At 40.9% G+C, this 26,260-nt stretch overlaps 1 protein-coding gene across 1 annotated transcript in view; it reads left to right on the top strand.

Moving 5' to 3' along the window:
- LOC128639574 (glutathione S-transferase omega-1-like) overlaps positions 1–26,260 on the top strand; it is an 82,769-nt gene that overhangs the window by 44,797 nt on the left and 11,712 nt on the right. Inside the window, exons 4-5 of the mRNA XM_053691710.1 lie at positions 10,880–10,981; positions 19,983–20,089. Coding sequence (XP_053547685.1) covers positions 10,880–10,981; positions 19,983–20,089 — 209 coding nt within the window. The remainder of the gene's footprint in view (positions 1–10,879; positions 10,982–19,982; positions 20,090–26,260) is intronic.

Raw genomic sequence — 26,260 nt, 5'->3', positions numbered from 1 at the left:
ACTTCTGTTTGGGCTTTTATCCCTTTGTTCTATGTCTAAGGTACCAATACTGCTACAAGGTTTTTTCTCTTTTAATTGTTTGGGTGGCATATTTTCTACAGTATTTTTAGTACTGACTAAGAATCTGTCCATTGACTAATCTACAGAGGAGAGGAACGTGAAGTGAAATGCAAAAAGAAGGGGAAAAAAAAAAAAGGAAGAAGGGTAGATACCCCTAGCATTGCCAAATATTTACAGTGTTTTAGGATTGAACATACAAAGCTTGTGTGATTTTGATGCAAATCGTGTGAACAGTGATTGTGCAAAATAACATTATTTATGTCAGTAATAACTACTGGAGTGCAGTATACCTAAGAACCCCCAAAAAAGGGTCCCTGTGCTATACTCCCCTTAGCTCCCTAGCTTTCTAGTACTCTCTAGTACTTCAAAATTCTAACTTTATCCAAAGGACAGATTTTCTCTAAACTTAAAAAAAAGAAAAAGAAAAAAGAAAAAGCCTGTGCTTCTAGACCTTCTAGCTTATCTTGTCTTTATTTATTGCACTTAAATTCTTTCTTTTATCTTTTGTCGGACTTCCCAAAATTCAATTTATATAAGAATAGCCTTTTAACCATATCTACTAATATTTCACATATTGTACCACTGAGCCATGTATAAATCCTAACCACTATTTGTTCAGTGAGACAATAGCGAATCTAGTTACACTTCCCTCTTACTAAGCCCTTAGTATCTTAACACATTAATCTTAATTCTGGTCTCATCAATAAAAACAGGTTGATTCCCAAAAAAAGGACCTACATAGAAGATAGTTGAAGAAAAGTTCAGGTTCAAGTCTCCAGTTCAGAACTCTGTCTTTATGATAAAAAAATTCTACCTTTAAATTGAACCTTAAGCAATATCTGGGAGCCTCTCAATTTATTGAAGAAAAGCTTTGTACAGGCTCATCCCTATAAAATCTAAGCAGGGGGGGGGGGGGGGCTGTTTATTTAAAAGATTCAATTAACCTGTACCCACTATCTAACTTGGGGCTTAGCTTTAGATTCTAAAAAATATCTTCAAATGGTTCGGCCTTGCACTCCTTTTAAGATTTATTTAGAGCTTAAATTGGGCCTAGGACAGGCAGCTTAAAATTGTATACCACCTTTCACCGATATCAGTCGGCTAAGACTACCCCCCCACCCCCCTACAACCTCATCCCTGTTGTTTCTCTGTGGTTTTGGGCTCCTCAGAGCAACCACCATCTCTGGAGACTGTTTGTTTGCTTTGTGTTGGCTTGTTTTTGTGTTCAGAGAAGAGTTGGTTTATGACCAGGAAAACCCTCCTAGGCTGGCCGGGCTCCTGGAACTCCCGGTTGGCCGCCTCACAACGGACACTCGCCTAACCCCTCTCAGGCTGGCCAGGCTCCTGGAACTCCCGGTCGGCCTACAGGACAGCAGAACACCCACTAACTTTAACCCAGGTCGCTTCAGCAACCATGTGCCCCAGAGCTCCGCTCTTTTGGGGATTAGTAGCCCCTGGGGAGTACAAAGTGTGGGGGAATTGCCGAAGGGGAGCTCCTTTGGGAACGAATCATGCTGATTTTTGGACTGTAAAATCTGGGGACCGAGAGCTTTAAAATGACCCTGGAAGTGCCATCGCTCAAATGGGATCACCCCAAAACCGCCACCCATAGGTATTGAGATTAAGTGGGACTGTGGCTCCTATGGAGGTGCCGGGCTGTCTGGAGGGGCAGGAATGGCGGGAAAATAGTGGGATTATCCTTTGTGTTATCAAGATGAGCTCTGTGTATAAAAGGAGTGTGTGTTCTCAATAAAATCAGTTCTTGTCTAACCTGAAGGCTAGTCTGTCTAGTTATTTGGGTGAGGTCCAGCTAGAATCACTTTCCTGGGCTACATAGCAGCCTGTTCCAAAGGAAGGACCCTCTGGCAGAGCTACTCAGTCGGGGTAGCTGGAGTCTGCCACAGGGTGGGACCCTGAGTACTGGTGCTGTCGGGCATCAGGGGTGGCTACAGGCTGTGGTCACTTGCCAGCTACATAGCTGCAGTTGGCTGGGAGGAAGCAGGACCCGTTTGGCAGAGCTACCCAGTTGGGGTAGCCAGGGGTATCCATCACATTGGCTGGCAGTGGTGGGATCTGCTTCTTCCACACAATTCCTACTGACAGAGAAGGCCCATAGTAGCTGGTAACTATGGAAGCTGAGTACCTAAGGAGAGTACAGGAGGCACTGACCCAGCTGGACGATCCTGGTTCTTTACTGGACCAGCTGAGCTGTAGGAGCATTGTCTGCCGGCAACTATGGAGGAAGAGGCTTCAACAAGAAAAGGATTGTGATGGGAAGGTCCTCCCCACAGATGAGAGGTACTGGGTCCGGTGGGACTTGCGAGTGCTTTTCCTGGGAGAGCAGCCCATAGAGGAATGGCTATCGGATCTAGATTGACTGGTCCGGGCAGAGATGTGGGTGGAGGATGGCTACCGGGACCTCCGATGGCTCGCTATGCAAGCATGACCATGGCTGGAGGATTGCTCCCCCACAGAGGGATTTGGCGGCCCTGGGTTACTATTGGAAAAGTTGACAGAAGACACAGAATTTGGGAGCAGGGCGAAACTGATAGCAATTAACATTTACCTCTCCCGAGAGCAGATGTTGGATCTCTCGGGGGTACCCTGGCTGGTATTCAATATGGTATCGCTTATTGTCCAAGAATTGGAACTGGAAAAGGCATACAAGAGGCTGCTAGACAGAGTTCTGCAGCATGCCACGGAGTCTGCACGGAGCTGTGGTGAAGCACTCTGGGAATCATGGAGGTTGTCCTCAGATGAGTGGCAACAGAGCATAAGAGATGATGAGCTGCTAGATACAGATCAGCAGCCTGGCCCCAAGCTTATAGACTTGAACAATGGGAGCCACCCCAGCAGAAGCGCTGGCCACAGGGCAGAGAGCCACCGGCCTCTGCCCAGCACCTGTAACAGCTCCAGAAAACCAGGGAGAGGAGGTCGTCCTCCCTCCCCTTACAGAGAACCCCTTGCAGGGAGAGATGGATGTCAATAACTCTCCCCAGCAGCAGAACCCCTTCCCGGGAGAGGAGACAGTCGGTCTCTATCTCTCCCCAGTGGCAGAGCCATCCCCTGGGAGCAGAGGTAGTCGTCCTCCCTCCCCGTAAACAGAACCCCTTCCTGGGAGAAGAGACAGTCGGTCTCTCTCCCCAGTGGCAGAGCCAGGAGAGGAGACAGTCGGTCTCTCTCCCCAGCGGCAGCACAGTTTCCCATGGAGCGGTGGTAGCAAACCTCCCTCCCCAGCAGTAGATCTCCTTCTCGGGAGAAGAGACAGAAGGTCTCTCCCCTCAGTAGCTTGGCAGGGTCTATACCATTTTCTTTTCCTGGAGTATATCTCACAGGGGGCAGGCCAGGGGGGTACCCGCTCATGCAGTTGGTGCCACAAGTTTGGGCACCCGAGTTTTCCCTTCCCCCACCAAGGAGCAACTTCCACCAACAGCCGGAAAATCGGCAATGTCTTTGTTGGATACCTGCCCCTGCATTTGGTGCCACCAGTTTGGGCATCCGAGTCTTGCCTGCCCCACCAAGGAGCAACCTCAACCTACAGTCTGGGGTATGTATACAGCCAGGAAACCGGTACTGGCTTTGTTTGTGGGTGGGTCAGCCGGTGTCACAGAGGGAGACAGTTTGGCTATGGAACTTAAGGACACTGGAACTTGTGAAACAGCAATTGTTTGGGAGCCAGCCTTAGCAAACTTGCTTGGGACATTATGTGACTATCCCTGCGCCCTGGGCACAGGGTCTAAACGCCAGCAGGAACCCCCCAGGATGCCCCAAGCTCAGGAGAGATTGGATAACCTCTCTCAGCAACCGAGAAGTGGAGGGCCACCGTCGGACAGCCCCAGGCCGACCCATAAAGGGTCTAGCCGGGTCTGCCGAACTGGAGAGGGGCAGATGTCACAGATATCAGTCGGCTAAGGCTACCCCCCACCCTCCTACAACCTCACCCCTGTTGTTTCTCAGTGGTTTTGGGCTCCTCAGAGCAACCAACATCTCTGGAGACTGTTTGTTTGCTTCTTGTTGGCTTGTTTTTGTGTTCAGAGAAGAGTTGGTTTATGACCAGGAAAACCCTCCTAGGCTGGCCAGGCTCCTGGAACTCCCAGTTGGCCGCCTCACAACGGACACCCGCCTAACCCCTCTCAGGCTGGCCAGGCTCCTGGAACTCCCGGTTGGCCTACAGCACAGCAGAACACCCACTAACTTTAACCCAGGTTGCTTCAGCAACCATGTACCCCAGAGCTCCGCTCTTTTGGGGATTAGTAGCCCATGGGGAGTACAAGGTGTGGGGGAATTGCCGAAGGGGAGCTCCTTTGGGAACCGGGGGTTTTGGACACCCCTAACCCCATAACGTCAATGGACTGTAACTCCGGTCCACAGTAACGAATCATGCTGATTTTTGGACTGTGAAATCTGGGGATAGAGAGCTTTAAAATGACACTGGAAGTGCCGCCGCTCCAATGGGATCACCCCAAAACTGCCACCCATAGGTATTGAGATTATATGGGACTGTGGCTCCTATGGAGGTGCCGGGCTGTCTGAAGAGGCGGGAATGGCGGGAAAATAGTGGGATTGTCCTTTGTGTTATCAAGATGACCTCTGTGTATAAAAGGAGTGTGTGTTCTCACAAAAATCAGTTCTTGTCTAACCTGAAGGCTAGTCTGTCTAGTTATTTGGGTGAGCTCCAGCTAAAATCACTTTCCTGGGCTACATAGCACCCTGTTCCAGGCAAAGGAAGGACCCTCTGGCAGAGCTACACAGTCGGGGTAGCTGGAGTCTGCCACAGGGTGGGACCCTGAGTACTGGTGCTGTTGGGCATCAGGGGTGCCTACAGGCTGTGGTCACTTGCCAGCTACATAGCTGCAGTTGGCAGGGAGGAAGGAGGACCCGTTTGGCGGAGCTACCCAGTTGGGGTAGCCGGGGGTATCCGTCACACCACCTTTAACACACGCAATATACCTTCATTCTATCCAAGGCTTTATCTTAGTTTTGTACAATGACCTACATTTTGGCAATTCCGCTCTTTAACTATTGATTTACCAGGCTTAAACCTTTAATTAAATATATATATATAGCCTCCCAAATTTGAGGTAATAGCACTATCTTAACCTGTATTATCTAATCTTGTTCCCAACAGGAGTTAGCTCTCCTACTATGGTTATCAATTCAATAAACCAGGTATCACCTTAACGTCAATATCACATTTTACAATTTACACAACACAGAAAGCATGACTTTTTGCCATTTTAAGTAAAGCAGTAAATTTGTATATTTTAACTTTTAAGATGTGCCGGTTGTTTATATAACAGCAACCTTATATTCAAAAATTAAAGGGTAATATATTACTATAGCAACAGCCTTTTTCTGTCCTAGAAAAAGCAGTTTATAAAGTCAGATACCTCCTAATACCATAACAAAATGGTTAACTACAATCGTACACATTATATATGATATAAAACTCCAATTAATACTGAATTATAATTTTGTTTACTCTGTTCTGCTCCTTTTGCTCATATAAACTTGGTGTGTCAACAGTGAAATTGAGCAGAGTCTGCAGCTATAATATAGCGTGTATCGGGAAAGTCTCAAATCTGGAACAGATCAAGTGGAGAGGGGTTAATCCCTAGCGTGGCAATATGTATGAAAAACACCACTCTGAGAATATTTGCGAGAGAAAATCTTCTAATCCTTTTCTTGTATTTTGCTCACAGTTGAGCTGCAGTATGCGATCATCTCGTGAAAGTCTTATTACAATAAGCAAAACCTTTACATGCTGATATACCTTCCTAATAAAATATTTTATGTTAAAGTACTGGCGTACTGTAATTCATTAGGAAGTTTAATAGATGAGGGCAAGTACTTATCTTTGATGGGTTAACCCTTGCATGCTGGAAGAGAGTTATAGAAGCAGCTAGGGATCCTCCTCAGCCCTCTTGTGCTGACCGGTCTCCTATTGGCTCTTCAATTACCCAAAACGTTGGGTGGATGGTAAAAGTGATCTCCTTATCCGAATAGCCTTCTGTGCTGGCTGACCTCCGCTCAGCTCTACAAATACCCAAAAGCATGGAGTTAATGGCAGGGATAGTCTCCTATCCCGGGTAGCCCGTTTTGGAGAGGGACTGTATTACCCGCTCCTCCCCAGCTCAGACTGCCCTGGAGTTTTGGGAGAATCTTTCTGCTTCGAGATTCGTTTTATGTAAACCCGCCACCTGGCAGTTTTCCTGCGAGGATGCGGACCAGCTGTACTTGGCTCACCATGCAGCAAGGGGTTGATACCCTCCACAGAAGGGAAGAAAAGACAGGCTGTGGCTCCAGCGACTGAGCCAGGATGGCTATCAAGGCTTCCGCTGCCGGCTCCTCTCTCTCTCTGCCCGGCAGTAGTCCGGAGCATGAATCCGCTCTACACCAAAGGAAACGATCGAAGTGGGTGGTGGAGGCTTATCGAGTAGCTTGGATCCTAAACACTACCTTTGCGCTCCTATGGCTGCTCCTCCCACTTACGGAAGCTCAGCGGGTCATGTGGTGTTAGTGAGTAGATTATGGGTGTGTCTGGGTGGTCAGTGGGTGTGTATGCAGTTTGAGGGGATGTCTTGGTTTTTCATGAGTGGGGACATATAGTTGTCTCAGAGAGATGTGTACGTTCTCAACAGAAAATATTGCCAACTGGGTGGCACTATGAATTAGCTGGGTGGGGGCAGTGTAATACTTTTTAATATTGTATAATTTTCTCCTATTAAAAGCACAAATTAATGGCATAAATGAACGTAAATGTATTTAATGATAATTGGTGCAATAAAAATTAAACCTTAATATTGGCTAAAATTTTAGCTGGGTGGTAAGTTAAAACCAGCTGGGTGGAGCACCCACTAAAAAGGTCCTGGGAAGAAACACTGTGTGTGTGTATGCATGGAGCATAAATGCCAATCAAAATGCATGAATGTGCCGATTTGAAATCTTTAAAAGGGAAAATTTGAGAAGGAAATAAAATGAAACCCAGATTTCTTTCTTTCAAGAAACAGAGAATGTAATTTTAAACAGCTTTCCCATTTTTTCCTTTTTAAATTCTCTTTGTTCTCTTGGTATCTTTCATTGAAAAGCAAGGATGTACGCTCTAGAGCACTATATGGCAGCAGTTTTGCAAGAATTTAAGCAATTTACAAGATAAGTAGATGACAGCACTAGTTCCTGTCATGTATTGCTCCAGACACCTAGCTAGGCATCTCTTCAACAAAAATACCATTCTGAACAAAGCAAATTTGATGAGGAAAATTGGAAACTTTAAAAAAAAAAAAAAATTGTATTGAATCGCAAAAGAAATGTTTTTGGGTTTCAAATCCCTTTTTAATGTGCTTTGATTCCAAAATGTTTTTTAATAGTCTTATTGGGTTATTTAGACATCAACGTCACTTTAAAACTTGGATAAATCAAAATCGGCTAGATTTAGAGTTTGGCATTAGCCGTCAAAACCAGAGTTAGAGGCTCCTAACGCTGGTTTTGGGCTACCGCCGGTATTTAGAGTCAGTCAGGAAAGGGTCTAACGCTCACTTTACAGCCGCGACTTTTCAATACCGCAGATCCCCTTACGTCAATTGTGTATCCTATCTTTTCAATGGGATCTTTCTAACGCCAGTATTTAGAGTCGTGGCTGAAGTGAGCGTTAGAAATCTAACGACAAAACTCCAGCCGCAGAAAAAAAACAGGAGTTAAGAGCTTTCTGGGCTAACGCCGGTTCATAAAGCTCTTAACTACTGTGCTCTAAAGTACACTAACACCCATAAACTACCTATGTACCCCTAAACCGAGGCCCCCCCACATCGCCGCCACTCTATTAAATTTTTTTAACCCCTAATCTGCCGACCGCACACAGCCGCCACCTACGTTATCCCTATGTACCCCTAATCTGCTGCCCCTAACACAGCCGACCCCAATATTATATTTATTAACCCCTAATCTGCCGCCCCCGCTATCGCTGACATCTGCATATTTTTTTTAACCCCTAATCTGCCGCTCCGTACACCGCCGCAACCTACATTATACCTATGTACCCCTAATCTGCTGCCCCTAACACAGCCGACCCCAATATTATATTTATTAACCCCTAATCTGCCACCCCCACTATCGCTGACATCTGCATATTTTTTTAACCCCTAATCTGCCGCTCCGTACACCGCCGCAACCTACATTATACCTATGTACCCCTAATCTGCCGCCCCCAATGTCGCCTCCACCTACCTACAATTATTAACCCCTAATCTGCCGACCGGACCACACCGCTACTATAATAAATGTATTAACCCCTAAAGCTAAGTCTAACCCTAACACTAACACCCCCTAACTTAAATATAATTTAAATCTAATGAAATAAATTAACTCTTATTAAATAAATTATTCCTATTTAAAGCTAAATACTTACCTGTAAAATAAATCCCAATATAGCTACAATATAAATTATAATTATATTGTAGCTATTTTAGGATTAATATTTATTTTACAGGCAACTTGTATTTATTTTAACCAGGTACAATAGCTATTAAATAGTTAATAACTATTTAATAGCTACCTAGTTAAAATAATTACAAAATTACCTGTAAAATAAATCCTAACCTAAGTTACAATTAAACCTAACACTACACTATCAATAAATAAATTAAATAAACTACCTACAATTATCTACAATTAAACCTAACACTACACTATCAATAAATTAATTCAATAAAATACCTACAAATAAATACAATAGAATGCGAGCTCAATCTGATTGGCTGATCGGATCAGCCAATCGGATTGAACTTGAATTTGATTGGCTGATTCCATCAGCCAATCAGAATTTTCCTACCTTAATTCCGATTGGCTGATAGAATCCTATCAGCCAATCGGAATTCGAGGGACGGGAAGTCGTCGGTGAAGATAAATGTTACGCGTCGGCGGGATTAACTACATGGATCCGGAAGAAAGAAGATGCCGCTTGATAGAAGACTTAAGTCGGATCATGGACCTCTTCAGCTCCCGCTTGGATGAAGACTTCAGCCGGATCATGGACATCTTCAGCCCCCCGCTTGGGCTTGGATCAAGACATCGGAGGCTCTTCTGGATCGATCAGTGAACCCGGCGGGGTGAAGACAAGGTAGGGAGATCTTCAGGGGCTTAGTGTTAGGTTTATTTAAGGGGGGTTTGGGTTAGATTAGGGGTATGTGGGTGGTGGGTTGTAATGTTGGGGGGGTATTGTATGTTTTTTTTTTTACAGGCAAAAGAGCTGAATTCTTTGGGGCATTCCCATAAAGGGCCCTTTTCAGGGCTGGTAAGGTAAAAGAGCTTTTCTATTTTAATTTTAGAATAGGGTAGGGCATTTTTTTATTTTGGGGGCTTTGTTATTTTATTAGGGGGCTTAGAGTAGGTGTAATTAGTTTAAATTTGTTGTAATATTTTTCTAATGTTTGTAAATATTTTTTTATTTTTTGTAACTTAGTTCTTTTTTTATTTTTTGCACTTTAGTTAGTTTATTTCATTGTATTTATTTGTAGGTATTTTATTTAATTAATTTATTGATAGTGTAGTGTTAGGTTTAATTGTAGATAATTGTAGGTAGTTTATTTAATTTATTTATTGATAGTGTAGTGTTAGGTTTAATTGTAACTTAGGTTAGGATTTATTTTACAGGTAATTTTGTAATTATTTTAACTAGGTAGCTATTAAATAGTTATTAACTATTTAATAGCTATTGTACCTGGTTAAAATAAATACAAAGTTGCCTGTAAAATAAATATTAATCCTAAAATAGCTACAATATAATTATAATTTATATTGTAGCTATATTAGGATTTATTTTACAGGTAAGTATTTAGCTTTAAATAGGAATAATTTATTTAGTTAGATAAAAATTATATTTAACTTAGGGGGGTGTTAGTGTTAGGGTTAGACTTAGCTTTAGGGGTTAATACATTTATTAGAGTAGCGGTGCGGTCCGGTCGGCAGATTAGGGGTTAATTATTGTAAGTAGGTGGAGGCAACGTTGGGGGCGGCAGATTAGGGGTTAATAAATATAATATAGGGGTCGGCGGTGTTAGGGGCAGCAGATTAGGGGTACATAGGGATAACGTAGGTTTGCGGCGGTGTACGGAGCGGCAGATTAGGGGTTAATAATAATATGCAGGGATCAGCGATAGCGGGGGCAGCAGATTAGGGGTTAATAAGTGTAAGGTTAGGGTTGTTTAGACTCGGGGTACATGTTAGGGTGTAAAGTGCAGACTTAGGAAGTGTTTCCCCATAGGAAACAATGGGGCTGCGTTAGGAGCTGAACGCTGCTTTTTTGCAGGTGTTAGGTTTTTTTTCAGCTCAAACTGCCCCATTGTTTCCTATGGGGGAATCGTGCACGAGCACGTTTTGGAAGCTGGCCGCGTCCGTAAGCAACGCTGGTATCGAGAGTTGCAGTGGCGTTAAATATGCTATTCGCTCCCTTTTTGGAGCCTAACGCAGCCCTTCTGTGAACTCTAAATACCAGCGATATTTAAAAGGTGCGGGAGAAAAAAAGCACGCGTAGCTAACGCACCCCTTTGGCCGCAGAACTCTAAATCTAGCCGTAAATGTCTTAATTTTGATGATAAAATAAAAACCATAAAAAGTAAATCAATTAACAACTTAATTGAGCATGAGCTATTTTTCTGCATGTTCCAGAGAGCATATTTGAATGTCTGCTCTATAAATTTCTATACTGACCATCATGAAATATTAGTTTTGGCTTTAATATTCAAAGAGATTTTTTTTTTCTTACTAGGTCTTTACCCAACTTGAAACACTTGTCAAGAAGCTAATGTTTTTTTTTTTCTTCCAGTTAATTACTTTGATGTTTAAAGTCCTGGCTGCAAAGAAAAATAAAGAGGATACATCTCCAATAGTAGCAGAATGTCTGGAGAAGTTCATTAAATTTGATGAGGTAATAATTTATGTAATGATTAAATAAAATTAAAGAAATACCAACTGTTGATTCTGGAACTTTTGCACTGGAACACTGGTGACATTTAAAGGGAAAGTAAACTCAAATTTTTGTCTTTCATAATCTAGATAGAGCATGCAATTTTAAGCAACTTTCTAATTTACTCCTATTTTCTTCTCTTGCTATCTTCTCTTGCTATCTTTATTTGAAAAGCAAGAATCTAAGCTTAGGAGCTGGCTTAGATTCCTGTTTTTTTCAAATAAAGATAGCAAGAGAACAAAGAAAAATTGATAATAAGAGTAAGTTAGAAAGTTGCTTAAAATTGTCTCTCCCTTTAACACTTTATCAGAGAAGGCTGCAACGCAATCTTAAGGGGCTAGCTCTAGCCGCTCATACATCGTTGCTGATATATATTGTGTCTATAAATATTCTGACTCAGTTGTAATAATGATCTATCCCTTGCAGAGACCTCTATGCCTGGCCTGTATAAGAAGATACAATCACTGCAGACAATCCTTGTCAGATAGCTGAACTCACCAATACCTTGTTCATCCACAAAGTTGCTTTATTCTGAATATCAGGTTACAGCAGATAATAAAATACAGCAGATGAATGGTTAAAGTATTTAAGCGCTCAAAAGATGATACTGATCGTAGCTTGCAATGAATTAACATGAGTGCTTGTTACATGAGGCCTGTTAGCTGCAGCCATGACACAGGAAAACATCATCAAACTACAAGGGCGGAGTAATACACAAAAAGGAAATGCATAATAAGGTCAGAGGTAAGATACTAGAAAACAGGAGCATTACCAAAAAGGGTCAGTAGATGGCAGTACAGAACAAACACAGGGAAGCCTTGAGAAAAATGGCATAAAAATATATAACTTCTTAACTATAACAACATGAACATTAACAGAGGCTATGTCATATTCTATGCCTCATAGAGGCAGCACACTCCCCGTCTGGCATAATAAACATCACTATTTAAATCATAACGGAAGTTATGCATAACAATGTAATTTGCAGAGATGTCTTGAAGACCTGAAAGATATAAGGAGAACATACATATAATGCAAGGACAACTATAATATAAGACTTCAAGTTGTGTCAATTAAAGTTCAAGATACTTCCTTCTTGAAGTCACAGGAAGAATCCAACAGCATACATAAGTATGTTCAGTCTCCAAGGGGCAAGAGCAAGATAAGTTCCGTGATCGGTCTGATGAAAGTTTTTATAGTCCCTTGTCTTGCAACTTTCACCTCCACCTTATGCACCTTTCCATCATCACTAGGAATGCTCTTTACAATCAGTCCCATGGGCCATTCGATTCTTTCAGCTTGCTGGTCCTTGAGGAGAACAAGATCTCCAACCTTGATGTTAGGGTTCAGACGTTGCCATTTCCTGCGTCCTTGCAGAGTAGAGAGATACTCCATCTTCCAACGATTCCAGAAGCAGTTGGCAAGGTGTTGTACTCGCTTCCACTGATTGTAGCACAGATTTCCTGTTTTAAAGTCTCCAGGGGGAACAGGAACAGACCCAAGCTTCTAAGTAAGGAGAGTAGCTGGAGAGAGGGGAGTTGGGGCCTCTGGATCTACAGAAACTGGAACAAGTGGTCTTGAATTGATTATGGCAGATGCTTCTGCCAGGAAGGTGGTTAGAATCTCATGGTTGAGTCTTGTGGATTTCAAGTCCATAAGCATGGAGTCCAGTATTTTACGTGTGATGCCTATCGTTCTCTCCCAGGAGCCACCCATATGGGAAGAATGAGGAGGATTGAAAATCCATTTACTGCCCTTTTCAGTTAAAAGGTCTTGAATTGGCCTAGAGTTGAGATGTAGCTCTCGACAGGCTCCAACAAAATTAGTTCCACAGTCAGATCTTAATGTTTTGACTGGTCCTCTGATGGCAAGGAATCGCCTTAGAGCATTTATGAAACTTGAGGCATCCATATATTCTATTACTTCAATGTGTACTGCACGCACACTCATGCACGTGAACAGCACTGCCCATCATTTGCTATTTGCTTGGCCACCGGAGTCGAACACTACCCTGATTTGTTTTGGCTTATGTGGATGATACACTCCGAAGAAAGGCAGGTACCAGCACTCTTGGAGTTTTTGAAGTAGTGGAGCTGGCTTGGAATGATCATTGTCAAAGAATGGGTTCAGGTTAGCTATAGGACTGTTTTTTGGAATGTCCCTCTTGTCACGGATACATTTACTTTCTGAGCCAAAGACATCCTGTTGTACAATGCGTATTATGAACAGTTCACTTTCAGCAATATCCTTTGCAGAAAGAAACCTTTGGCACACGTGCCAATCTTGACACTGAGCATCTGTGGGCTTTGTGTGAAAGCAGTGTGCAATGTGGACTAACCTTTCAATGGTACGTACAAGCCTTGTCCACTTGGAGAAACGTTCAAAGCGTTGACAGCCCAAGACGAGTCTTCAGTTCTGGTGACAAGGGTTTTTACTTCAGGACAAATTTCTGGATCGTTGTCAGGTTCTAGAAGACTGAAGACATCAGCTGTGGTTTCTTCTGGATGATCCAGCAGGAATTCAGGGCCTGTTAACCAAGAAGAATTTGCAAAGACACTTGCAGACACTGGCCTGGTGGCATGATCTGCAGGATTAATTTAAGATTGAACATAATGCCATTGTTTGGGCTTAGATGATTTCCTGTCTTCAACTGACAAGGCTATTTTGTTGTCATCACTTGTGGTAGAAAACACTGTGGTACCCGGATTGTCATCACAAAGGATAAGAGTAACATCGGGTATTTGGATGATGTCAGGAGGCTTCTCCCTTACTTCATGATGGCAAGAGCACTGTTTGAAGTGGGATGCACGTCCATTTTCTAATATGTAAGTTTTGAAGGAGTGGATCTCGGATGACGTATGCATACTATTCAAGCTTACATCGCCCACTATCACCCAGCCTAGATCAAGTCTTTGTGCATAAGGGGCATTGTCAGGTCCATTGAACTGCTCGCGTACTTTATGTACTCTGAGAATGTCTCTTCCTAGCAGGACCAAGATTTCAGCATTCATGTCCATTGCCGGAATCTCATCAACAAGGTGCCTTAAGTGAGGATGGTGATAGGCAGCCTCTGGAGTAGGAATCTCTTCCCTTTCGTCTGGTATCTGGTCACACTCGACTAATGTTGGTAGGGGTATGCCTTCATTTCCTTTAATATGAGAGACCATGAATCCATTGGCCCTTCTGCCAAAGGCCTCTACACGACCAGAACAGGTTCTGAGAGTATACAGTGTTGCATGACCCTCTATGCCAAAGATCTCAAAGAATTTAGGCTTAACCAGGGATCTGTTGCTCTGTTAATCAATTATAGCATACATCCTAGCAACTTTCTCAGGTTGATCCTGTGGGTAAATCTTGACTAGACATACCTTGGCACAGCATTTGTAGTCTAAGCCTTCTCCACAGACTTCTGTGCATGCAGAGGAAACACTCGCTGTGACTGGAGCACGACTTTGTTGCTCCCAACCATGAATTGAGACAGGGGTGGAGTCAGCTGCTGTGGGTTGTCTGGAAGTGGAGTAGGATGCATAGCTGTAACGTGTCTGTCGCTACTGCATTCTGTGCACTTTATAACATCTTTACAGTCTTTAGCAAAGTGACCATAAGAAGCACAACACCTATAGCATACTCCAAGTTTCTGGAGAATCTCCCTGCACTCTTGTAAAGTCTTTGCCCTAAGCCCATGACATTTCTTAAGAGGGTGAGGCTTCCTGTGAATAGGGCACTGATGATTAGGGTCTTTATCTCTCTCGCCTGAGTCACTCTGGTTTGCAGGAGAGGATACGGGTGATGAGATGTCTGTCCTTTTAACAGATATTGCTCTATTAAAGTCTCTTTGTTTAGCTGCCGTGTTATCATACCTTGATGATGTTGGTAAGGATGATGAAGCAGGCAAGTTGGGTTCGCAGAAGCTGAAGCTGGGATCATTTCTCATCCAGGCTTGATCGCTGATGTACCTGCAAAAGTATGAGAATGGAGGAAAGGATACGTTATAGTCTCTTTTGTATCTTGAGCCCTGTTGTGCCCATTTCTCTTGCAGGTTATATGGCAGTTTAGACACCACAGGATTGACACCATGAGCAGTGTCCAGAAAGCTTAGTCCAGGTAGACGTGGGTCTGTCTTTGCCAACTCTAGCTCCATGAGGAGGTCACTTAATTCTTGGAGCTTGCGATAGTCTTTGTTTCCTATTTTTGGGAAGTTTTGCAGTCTCTTGAACAGAGCGCTTTCTATGGCTTCAGAGCTACCATAGGCTTGCTCAAGTCTTGCCCATGCAGCAACAAGGCCTGAATCTGGGTGGTCAATATGTACTGTTCTCAGTCTTTTAACACGATCTGCGGATTCTGGCCCCAGCCACTTTATGAGCAAATCAAGTTCCTCCTTGGTTGTAAGGTTGAGATCAGCGGTAGCAGCCTTGAAGGTTAATCTCCAGGCCCTGTAGCTCTCTGGACAGTCGTCAAACCTTGAGAGGCTTGTGTTAATGAGCTCACGGCGTATCATGTATCTGGCAAAGTCAGTCAAGTCTGATCTCTCACTCTTTGGTGCCAAAGTAACTTGAGGAACCCCTTGGGTGTGAAAGTTCTTTGGTGAAGAAGGGTGAAGTTTACCAGGATAAAATGATGTTGCAAGAGCATTCAACTGTGGTGTAGTCTCTAAGGCTTCTGCTAGCTGTGGCTTGTCACTGAAAGTCACCTTATTGTCAGCGGGAGGTGATGTGGTTTGCTGCTTGGATGCACTTGTGTTGTGGATTTGAAGAGGCTCAGACATTTGGTGCTGAGAGGTGTCTGTGTTGAGATTGAGAACGATGGTGTTAGTAGTAGGCACAGGAGATGACTCTGTATCGTTGCAAATATTATGCTTTAGCACGTATTTACTAGTGCGTTCAACTGGGTCTTCCAGATCTGCTGGGATATGGCAATCTGAATTAGTACTTTCTCCCATTGCTTGTTCAAGGACTTTCAGCCTTGCTAGGGCTGCTGCTTCTTTCTTTTCCATTTGCAAAACCTTTATTTGGGAATCCACCTCTGCTTGCTGGGCAGCCATTTGTGCTTCCTGGGCAGCCCTTTGTGCTTTGCTTTGTGCTTCCTGGGCAGCCATTTGTGCCTCTTGGGCAGCCCTTTGTGCTTTGCTTTGGGCTTCCATTTCTGCTTCCCTTCTGATAAAGGAGCTTTGCACTTTTTTTGATTCCGCATCAGCACGGGCCTCTATTAGCTTGTCGCTTAATGTTGAACTTCTGGAGCGAGAGGATCTAGAAGAACGTGCAGTGAGCTTAGTTGATGTGGATCTATGAGATCTGGTCTCCTGCAGTTGGGCAATGCGGAACTCTGCCTTTTTTTTAGCCATTTGCACTAAGAGATCTCTATGTTGGTCCAGTGCATCAGTCCTAGTCAGTTCTGCTGAAGAGTCCTCTATGTTAAAGTCCTGTAAGAAGGCTGTGTATTTTGCAGACAGCCGCTGGTAGCGTTCATACGCAGCAGATAGGTGATCTATAAGAGTCTCTCAATTTGGCTGGTTGATCATTAAAGTGTGACAAAACTTACATGCATTGTGAAATTCTGTCCCATAGGTCTGACAGATTGCTGGAGAACTCATCTCTAGTGAATTCATAGTTTTCTCTGAGTTTATGTGTCGGTTTTATTGTACGTTTGGGTCTTACACTCTGTTCAGCAATATCTGCAGGATCTGCTCCCTGTACATCTGTGGGTTCAGAGGCCTGATGTGTCTGCGTAGGTTCGGCTATAAAAGAGTGCTCAGAGCCTTGTCTAGACATTTTTTCAAGTTTTGCAAAAAATGGTACGGTCTCTTTAAGAAGACAAACAGCAGCTTAGACAGGTGGGGTAACAGTTCAATTCAGAGAAACAGTTTTCAACATTCAGATGAAGTGCAGTAAACTTGTGCGACATGTGCTTTCACAAGATGGCGGATGACCCTGAGCTTGATTGCAGATTAAACACACACATATACATAGCAGGCTGTAGGAATTCTATACATCTTTTGACTATTCTGACTCAGATAGTTGTAATAATGATCTATCCCTTGCTGAGACCTCTATGCCTGGCCTGTATAAGAAGATACAATCACTGCAGACAATCCTTGTCAGATAGCTGAACTCACCAATACCTTGTTCATCCACAAAGTTGCTTTATTCTGAATATCAGGTTACATTAGATAATAAAATACAGCAGATGAATGCTTAAAGTATTTAAGCGCTCAAAAGATGATACTGATCGTAGCTTGCAATGAATTAACATGAGTGCTTGTTACATGAGGCCTGTTAGCTGCAGCCATGACACAGGAAAACATCAAACTACAAGGGCGGAGTAATACACAAAAAGGAAATGCATAATAAGGTCAGAGGTAAGATGCTAGAAAACAGGAGCATTACCAAAAATGGTCAGTAGATGGCAGTACAGAACAAACACAGGGAAGCCTTGAGAAAAATGGCATAAAAATATATAACTTCTTAACTATAACAACATGAACATTAACAGAGGCTATGTCATATTCTATGCCTCATTGAGGCAGCACAATAAACATTGCAGTATTTTAGATTTGTTGAATTTTGAATGGTGTTGTATCCAACTTGACATTTCAAAAAGATACTTAAAGGGACAGTAAACCTACCACATCATGTTATATAATTCTGCTTATAGTGCAGAATTATATTACATTAGCTTAGCACCAGCTTTCTAAAGCAAAGGATTACAGAGATTTTATTTTGAAATTAAAATTGTACAGAACGCCGCTCCTGACTCTGCTGAGCGGGTCTGTTTTTTTTTCTTCTCCTAAGCACATTGTGGGCACGCTGTCTAGTCACAGCGCACCCGAACGCGCTGTAAAATTTAATGTAGCTTATTCCTGCTACCAGAGCGGGAGCGAGCTACATTTAAATTTAATAGAGCGATCGGGTGCGCTGTGACTGGACAGTGTGCCTGCGATGCGCTTAGGAGAAAGAGAACAAACCCGCTCAGAGCCAAGAGCGGCGTTCTGTAAAATATCTCTGTAATCCTTTGCTTTAGAAAGCTGGTGCTAAGCTAATGTTATATATAATTCTGCATTATGTGCAGAATTCTAGAACATTTGTTATATTTACTGTCCCTTTAAAAGTGGATCTTCAAATCTAGAAGGTGTAATTAATTGTGCCCATTTACAGGGACGGACTGGGGGCGGAAGCACCCCGGCAAAATATGAAGACCAGCCCTATTTTCTGTTGAGTCAGTAGAATGCGCACTCCCCATTTTTTTCTAATAGGGGATTACTCGGATACTCATTCCCAATATTTTTTTCAGAATTATATTCTATTAGTTTATATTTTTTTTAAATGCCAGATTGTTGTTATATAGGCACCCTACAACCCAATTGGATCCAGCTGCTGCAGCCCACCGGGAAATCTTCTGGTAGGCCAATCCAGCCTTGCCCATTTATTCCCTTTGAAATGGGCTCTACTTTTTATTAATTAACCTAATTTTATGGCAAAGCACTAGCTACTTCCTCTCCCTTTTGGTATTTTCTATATGACTTTGTAGGTAGGACCAAGCTCCTATACAAAATTCTGAAATTCTTCACACAACCACTGCATGATACAGCAAATCTGATTATGTTAAAGGGACACTAAACCCATGTTTTCTTTCTATAATGATTCAGATAGAGCATGCAACTTTCTAATTTACTCCTATTAATTTTTCTTCATCCTCTTGCTATCTTTATTTTAAAAGCAGGAATGTAAAGTTCAGGAGCCGGCCCATTTTTGGTTCAAAACCTGAGTTATGCTTGCTTATTGGTGGCTAAATGTAGTCACCAATAATCAAGCACTATCCATGGCGCAGAATCAAAAATGGGCCAGCTCCTACGCTTTATATTCCTGCTTTTCAAATAAACATAGCAAGAGAACAAAGAAATTATTAGAAGTAAATTTGAAAGTTGCTTAAAGAGAAGGTAAACTTTGGTGAATGAGAGCCCGTTTTTTAAAAAATACTATTAAAAACAGGAGCACTTTCATTCATCAAAGTTTACAAAGTAGCTGTTTTGTAAACTTCACACATCAGCAATGACTAATCCGGCTTCCTCCAATCATGGCTTTCCCCCCAGGGTAGTCATTTCCTGAGGCCATGCTGTGATTGGAGGAAACCGGATTAGTCATTGCTGACGTGTGAAGAGAGGATTTCCAGGAGGGGGGTGTTGCTCTGGCTGTGAAAAGGGGAAAAAAAGGTAAGTTTTTAATAAAAACAGATGCTTTGTAAATTGGAAAGTTGCTTAAAATTGTATTAATTATCTGAATCATGAAATACAAATTGGGGGGGTTTATGTCCCTTTATGGAACATTAAACACTTTAGACATTGTAATATCAAATATTTATGTATAGCAAAAAAAATCTTTGCAATATACTTTTATATTTTCCCCTTTTGCTGGAATTTAATTCTGTAAAATAATGGACTTTCTAATTCCTTTTGAGTTTCTTTACAGTAACTGGTGCTGCTTTGTTGGAATCTTGGTTTATCTTAAATAATTTCTTTCTTCTAAAGTGTGCAAACGAGGGGTTGTGGAGAGTATAGCAATGTGAAAATGAACTTTAAACCCTTATAAATAATATTATTTTAACATTAGTATATTCCACACAACCATTGTTTGTACTGATTTTTTTTTCCTTTTTATTTATCCCTAATTGTCCTTTGCAAAAAAGATTTGATAAGAGAAACCCGGGTTTCAACATGGCAACACCCATTACTTTATAAAAACTAAATCTTTTACACTCAATCCTGAAATAAATATAATTGAAACACACACCTGCAATCTTTGAATACAATATTTTGTATCTAACATTTTTTTTTTTTAATGACCCTTTTAAATATAGAGTGCCATTGTCTAATTTATTTAATAGTCGATACTGGTTATTACATCATTGTTTAAAGAAAGTTTAACATGAAATCCTTATTTATATTTTTTTGTATTCCTTTGCATTTCAGCTTTTAGGCAAACTGAACACTCGGTTCTTTGGAGGAGATTCTGTGTCGATGGTTGACTACATGATCTGGCCCTGGTTTGAGCGATTCACAATGTTTGATATGAAAGAGTAAGGGTCACCTCTAGTTATTTCAGCAGAATTAACTGATATCCTTAAAGGGATACAAAAACACAACATTTTTCTTGTGTGATTCAGACAAAACATAAAAAAAAATCCAAATTATTTCTATAATCAAATTTGGCTTAATTCCATTGATATTAGTTGTTGAAGAGATACCTAGGTAGGTGTCTGGATTACTATATGGCAGGAAATAGTGCTGCCATATTGTCCTTTTTAAAATGGGTATCATTCTTGCAAAGCTACTACCATAAAGTGCTCCAGAAAGGGGTAGGTTCTTAAGCTTATGTCTCTGATTTTCAACCAAAGATACCAAGAGAACAAATACATTTGATAATAGAAGTAAAATAGAAAGTTGTTTAAAATTGCATGCTGTATCTGAATCATGAGAGAAAAATGTTAGGTTTTATAGCCCTTTAAGAGTCGGAGCATCTTGTAAACTGTTTTACTCTCTACCTGATAATGCTCTGGTTCTCCTGCTAATAATATACCTCATATTGTTTGATCTCTGTCCTTTTTTACTTATCCATCCACTCTATACAGTTTTTTTTTTCCCTGTCATCTCTTGTTTTTTTTGTTTTTTTTTGTATTTCTTTTTTCTAAACCCCCTCTAGAAAACCCATATTTTCACTGCACCATTAATCCACTTTCTTCTACACATGCATTGGGCTAGATACTATATAAGTCACTAAAACAGAGCTGACATACAGGTAGATACCAATAATTTTCCTGGTAGCTATTTTATTGACTGGATATTGCTGTGACCAGCTGTCAGGGCAATTCTAACCCCAGGCACTATACCCCTAGAACATATATTATAGATTTAATGGGTTAATACACTGGTACCTAACCTTGAGCATACACTTCACTTTAACCATAACTGACGCTCAACCTGTCCACCATATTATAATTAACAGCATGATTCCCTCCCCCTCCTGGGAATTACTAAACTAAGTGTTCCTGAACCTCATAATGCAAAATACCCAAACCAATGTCCTTATTCCCCTATTTATCACAACTTACCTTAACCTTTTTAACGCCACTGCTGCATTCTATTCCATCCTAACCGTGCCGGGTTTTAGTGCCGCAAGGACAGAATAGAACATCTGAGCAGTTTGGCTGTCCTGAAACAAACGGTGCTTCCTGGATAGGATCGCGGTCTGGAGGACATGCCTAACTTCATAGAGACGCTCCCCTGTCCCAATCCCATCATTGAAATCTCGCGATCATGTTCGGCATTTTATTCCATCCAAACCGCGCCAGGCTTTAGTGCCCCAAGGACAGAATAGAACGTCTGAGCCATTTGGCTGTCCTGAAACCAACGGTGCTTCCTGGATGGGATCGTGGTCTGGAGGACATACCTAGCTTCATAGACGCTCCCCTGTCCCAATCCCATCATTGAAATCTCGCGATCATGTGCACGATCGTGGGTTTTTAATTTGTCTACATCGGAAGGTTTTCAAATGTAGACAAAATGACCCTGTCATGAAAGGGTTAAAGGGACAGGAAACCAACATTTTATATCATGATTTGGATAGAACATACAATTTTAAACAACTTTCCAATTTACTTCCATTATCAATTTTGCTTTGTTCTCTTGTTATCCTTTGCTGAAGGAACAGCATTGCACTACTGGCAGCAAGATGAACATATCTAGACAGCCAATCACAAGAGACAAATTTGTGCAGCACCAATTAGCAGCAGCTCCTACTAGTGTAGGATATGTTCATATACTTTTTTACCAAGAGAACAAAGCACATAAGAGAAGTGAATTTAAAAGTGTTTTAAAGGGACAGTCTACACTAGAATTTTCATTGTTTAAAAAGATAGATAATCCCTTATTACCCATTCCCTAGTTTTGCACAACCAACAGTTATATAAATACACTTTTTACCTCTGATTACCTTGTATCTAAGCCTGTGCAAACTCCCCCCTTATTTCAGTTCTTTTGACAGAAATCCATTTTAGCCAATCAGAGCTGGCTTACCTGAAGTCCACGTGTGTGAGCACAGTGTAATCTATATGACACACATGAACTAACACCCTCTAGTGGTGAAAAATGGTCAAAATGCCCTGAGAGAAGAGGCAGCCTTCAAGGGCTAAGAAATTAGCATATGAACCTCCTAGGTTTAGCTTTCAAGAATACCAAGAGAACAAAGCAAAATTGGTGATAAAAGTAAATTGGAAAAGTGTTTAAAATTACATTCTCTATCTGAATCATGAAAGTTTATTTTGGACTAGACTGTCCCTTTAAGATTACATGCTCTATCGGAATCATGCAAGTTTAATTTTGACTTTCCTATCCCTTTTTTAAAGGGACACTGAACCCAATTTTTTTTATTTATTTTTCGTGAGTCAGATAGAGCATGACGTTTTAAGCAACTTTCTAATTTACTCCTAGTATCACATTTTCTCCATTCTCTTGGTATCTTAATTTGAAATGTAAGTTTAGATGCCAGCCCATTTTTGGTGAACAACCTGGGTTGTTCTTGCTGATTGATGGATAAATTCATCCACCAATAAAAATGGGCTGTCCAGATGTCTGAACCAAAAATAGCTTAAATGTCTTTTTCAAATAAAGATAGCAAGAGAACAAAGAAATTGATAATAGGAGTAAATGAGAAAATTGCTTAAAATTGCATGCTCTATCTGAATCATGAGAACAAATTTGGGTTCAGTGTCCCTTTAACTAACATGCTTCTTAGTAATTATGGTAGGTCAGTCGCTTCCAGGTGAAAAATAAATCTGTTTGACACAGGCAGATTTAGACTGGGGCTATTGTTCTGTATTTGTTCTTTGGGGTTTCTGTCAGATTTAGCCTGAGTTGTCTTCGCTCCTATATCTCTTTTCTTCTGCACATGTTCTTCTCTAAGGTGAGCTAAATTCTGTAATTCGTTATCTATACAAACCCACCCACTTCCTGTTTTCTGTGCATTTTTTCCTGAGGTAAACTTGTTTCTTCACCTGGGTTGCATAACTACGGCTTCTGTCACTTTGTATCAACTTTGGGACTTAGTACTGTGCCTGTATATGCCTTTCTCAAGTAATAAAACAAACACATTTGCTATAATGGCTAACCTGACCTCCCCCCTCCTTCCTAACACATAAATGTCCTAAGTTCCGGATGGATAAAAATCAATGATTTAAAAAAAAAAAAAAATTAAAGGGACACTGAACCCAAATTTTTTATTTCAAGATTAAGATAGAGCATGATATTGTAATCAACTTTCTAATTTACTCCTATTATCAAATGTTCTTAATTCTCTTGGTATATTTATTTGAAATGTAAGAATGTAAGTTTAGATGCCAGCCCATTTTTGCTGAACAACATGGGTTGTCCTTGCTGATTGGTGGATGAATTCATCCACCAATAAAAAAATTGCTGTCCAGAGTTCTGAAACCCAAAAAAAGCTTAGATGCCTTCTTTTCAAATAAAGATTAGCAAGAGAACGAAGAACAATTGATAATAGAAGTAAATTGGAAAGTTGCTTAAAATTGCATGCTCTATCTGAATTGCGAAAGACAAAATTTGGGTTCAGTGTCGATTTAAGACCAGCAATGTATCCTGTATGTTGCTGGTCTCTGTATGAGTCTTCTTTTTTCAGTAGCATGGTTATACAAGGTTTTAGGATGCCTGTGGGAGGGAGGCTATGATAGATCTGAGCTATTATAGGCAGTAAAAAACGTAACGCCCAGTGATGTACAGGGTACGTCTTGGTCATTAAGGGGTTAAATAGGATTTTTTTTATTTATTTTGTTTAGGCAAAAATCTATCTAAAGATCATTTTCAATTTTAAGATACTTTTTAATCCAAAGGTTATTCACCCTGAAATAAGGGATAGTTTTTAATTGTGTAGCAGGAAGCTGTTTAGTTCGTTTACAATGTCATGTTCTCCTAGAGGTTTCTGTTAGGATATTTTGGGGTTGAAGATATTGGCACAAATTCTTGGTTTTGTAATTTTCACAACTGAATTTGTGTCTGCAGAAATAAAACAAAGTTTCTTCCTCATGGCAAAGAGTTTATAAAATAAGCATATAAAGTTGAAGAAAAAAATGAGAATAATGTGCCAAAACTCACAATCTCATAGGGGGCCGGGGAGCTTCCCACTTTAAAAATCTATGCTACACAGCGTATACAAACTGAATACACAGCGTATACAAACTGAATACACGGTGTATACAAACTGAATACACGGCGTATACAAACTGAATACACGGCGTATACAAACTGAATACACGGCGTATACAAACTGAATACACGGCGTATACAAACTGAATACACGGCGTATACAAACTGAATACACGGCGTATACAAACTGAATACACGGCGTATACAAACTGAATACACGGCGTATACAAACTGAACAAAAAGTCCATATAATCCTGGAGAAGGCAGCTCTCTGTCAAAGGATGGTCAAATCCTGGTACTTGGTAATCTAAAAGAAAAAGAGGTGCCACAATGACCTAGTACCACGGAAACAGATGATGTTGTTGGAAATATACTGACAAATGTGATGCACCCAATGGTGCTAGCGAGGCAGACTGGAACTTTGCAGTAGTCCAGCTCACTGTTACCAACCAACAGTCTTATCAGGTCTGTAGATCTGAGCAATCGGTCCAATTATCTGTGTATGGATAAAGAGCAAAAAACCATAGCCCATTACCGTATAGACAGATACTAGGCCATTGTGGCGCCTCTGTTTCTTTCTTTCTTCATGATTCAGATAGACGTTTAAAAAAACAACACTTTTTTTAGATTTGCTAAATTGTTTTGATATCCTTTGTTGAAGGCGCTACTGGGAGAAAGCTAAACACATTGGGTGGGCAAAAGAAAAAAAGCATATGATATGCACAGAAGCAAGCTACCATTAGTGCATTGCTGCTTCTAAAGCAACCTAGTTATGCTTTTCAGCAAAGAATACCAAGAGAGCAAAGCACATTAGATAATAGAAATATATTGGAATGTTGTTTAAACTTTCATGATTCAGATCGAGCATGCAATTTTAATTTAACCTTTACTGTCCTTTTAATCCTATTGATCCCCTACTGTTAAAGGGACAGTCAACCCAAAATAGGGTCTGAGTGCTACATATTAAGTTTAAACCGATTTTATTATTTACCAATGTAGTCCAATTTTCTCCTATAAATAGTTTTAAAGTAAAAAGACTTACGATTTGCTCCGGTGTCGTTTAGAAATGTCCGCCTGTCCCCTCCCCTATTTCATCACCAGCACGTCATCTGCCTGTGATTGCAGAAAACTTTTCAATCCTACACGTTCCCTTGTTTGGCGCATGTGTAATGCAATGATTTTAGTCACGTCTGTCATAGGAAAACCGCTAGGATACTGACCGGTTACATAAAGTTCCGGATTCAAAGGTACCCCTTGACTAAAATTGACGCATTGTGCATCCGCCAAACACGGGAACGTGTAGGATAGAAAAGTTTACTATGATCACAGGCAGATGACGTGCTGGTGACGAAATAGGGGAGGGAGAAGGCGGACATTTCAAAATGACACTGGAGCAAATCGTATTTTTTAATTATTTTTTTTAAACTTTAAAACGGTTTATAGGAGAAAATTGGGCTACATAGGTAAATAATAACCAATTTAAACCTAATATGTAGCATTCAGAACCTATTTTAATCGACTGACCCTTTTTAAGTTTCAATAATCTCAATGAATAGAAGACTGCTTGGAGTGAAATAGATCTGAACAAGGACTTTAGTGAGAGAGGGGCAAACTGAAAATGAAATTGAAACCTATAATGTTATTATTATTATTATCAGGTATTTGTATAATGTTACAGTTTTAGTTAAATACATCTATTTAACCCTTTCACGACCGGGACTTTCTCACAAAAACTTGTCTGAAATAATAGAGCATTTTTGCTATCACTCCATTTAAAACAGGAAAAGAGCCTTGTGTGTGTTTTTTTTGTTTTGTTTTTTTTCTTATCAAAACTATATACATATTTTTAAGTAGACAACCCAAGGTATTGATCTAGGCCTATCAGTATATTCCAAGCCACCATTTCACCGTCAAATGCAAAAAAAAATAAAAAAAATAATGGTACTTTTTTTTTCATAAACTTTGGGTTTCTCACACAAATTATTTACATACTACTTGTGCAATCATGGCACAAATGTTTGTAAAAGAAATAG

This window comes from Bombina bombina, chromosome 9 (genome assembly GCF_027579735.1).
Source record: "Bombina bombina isolate aBomBom1 chromosome 9, aBomBom1.pri, whole genome shotgun sequence".
In the NCBI taxonomy this organism is placed as follows: Eukaryota; Metazoa; Chordata; class Amphibia; order Anura; family Bombinatoridae; genus Bombina; species Bombina bombina.
Note: the sequence above shows the minus strand (reverse complement) of the source record. Positions and strands in the feature narration are given on the sequence as shown.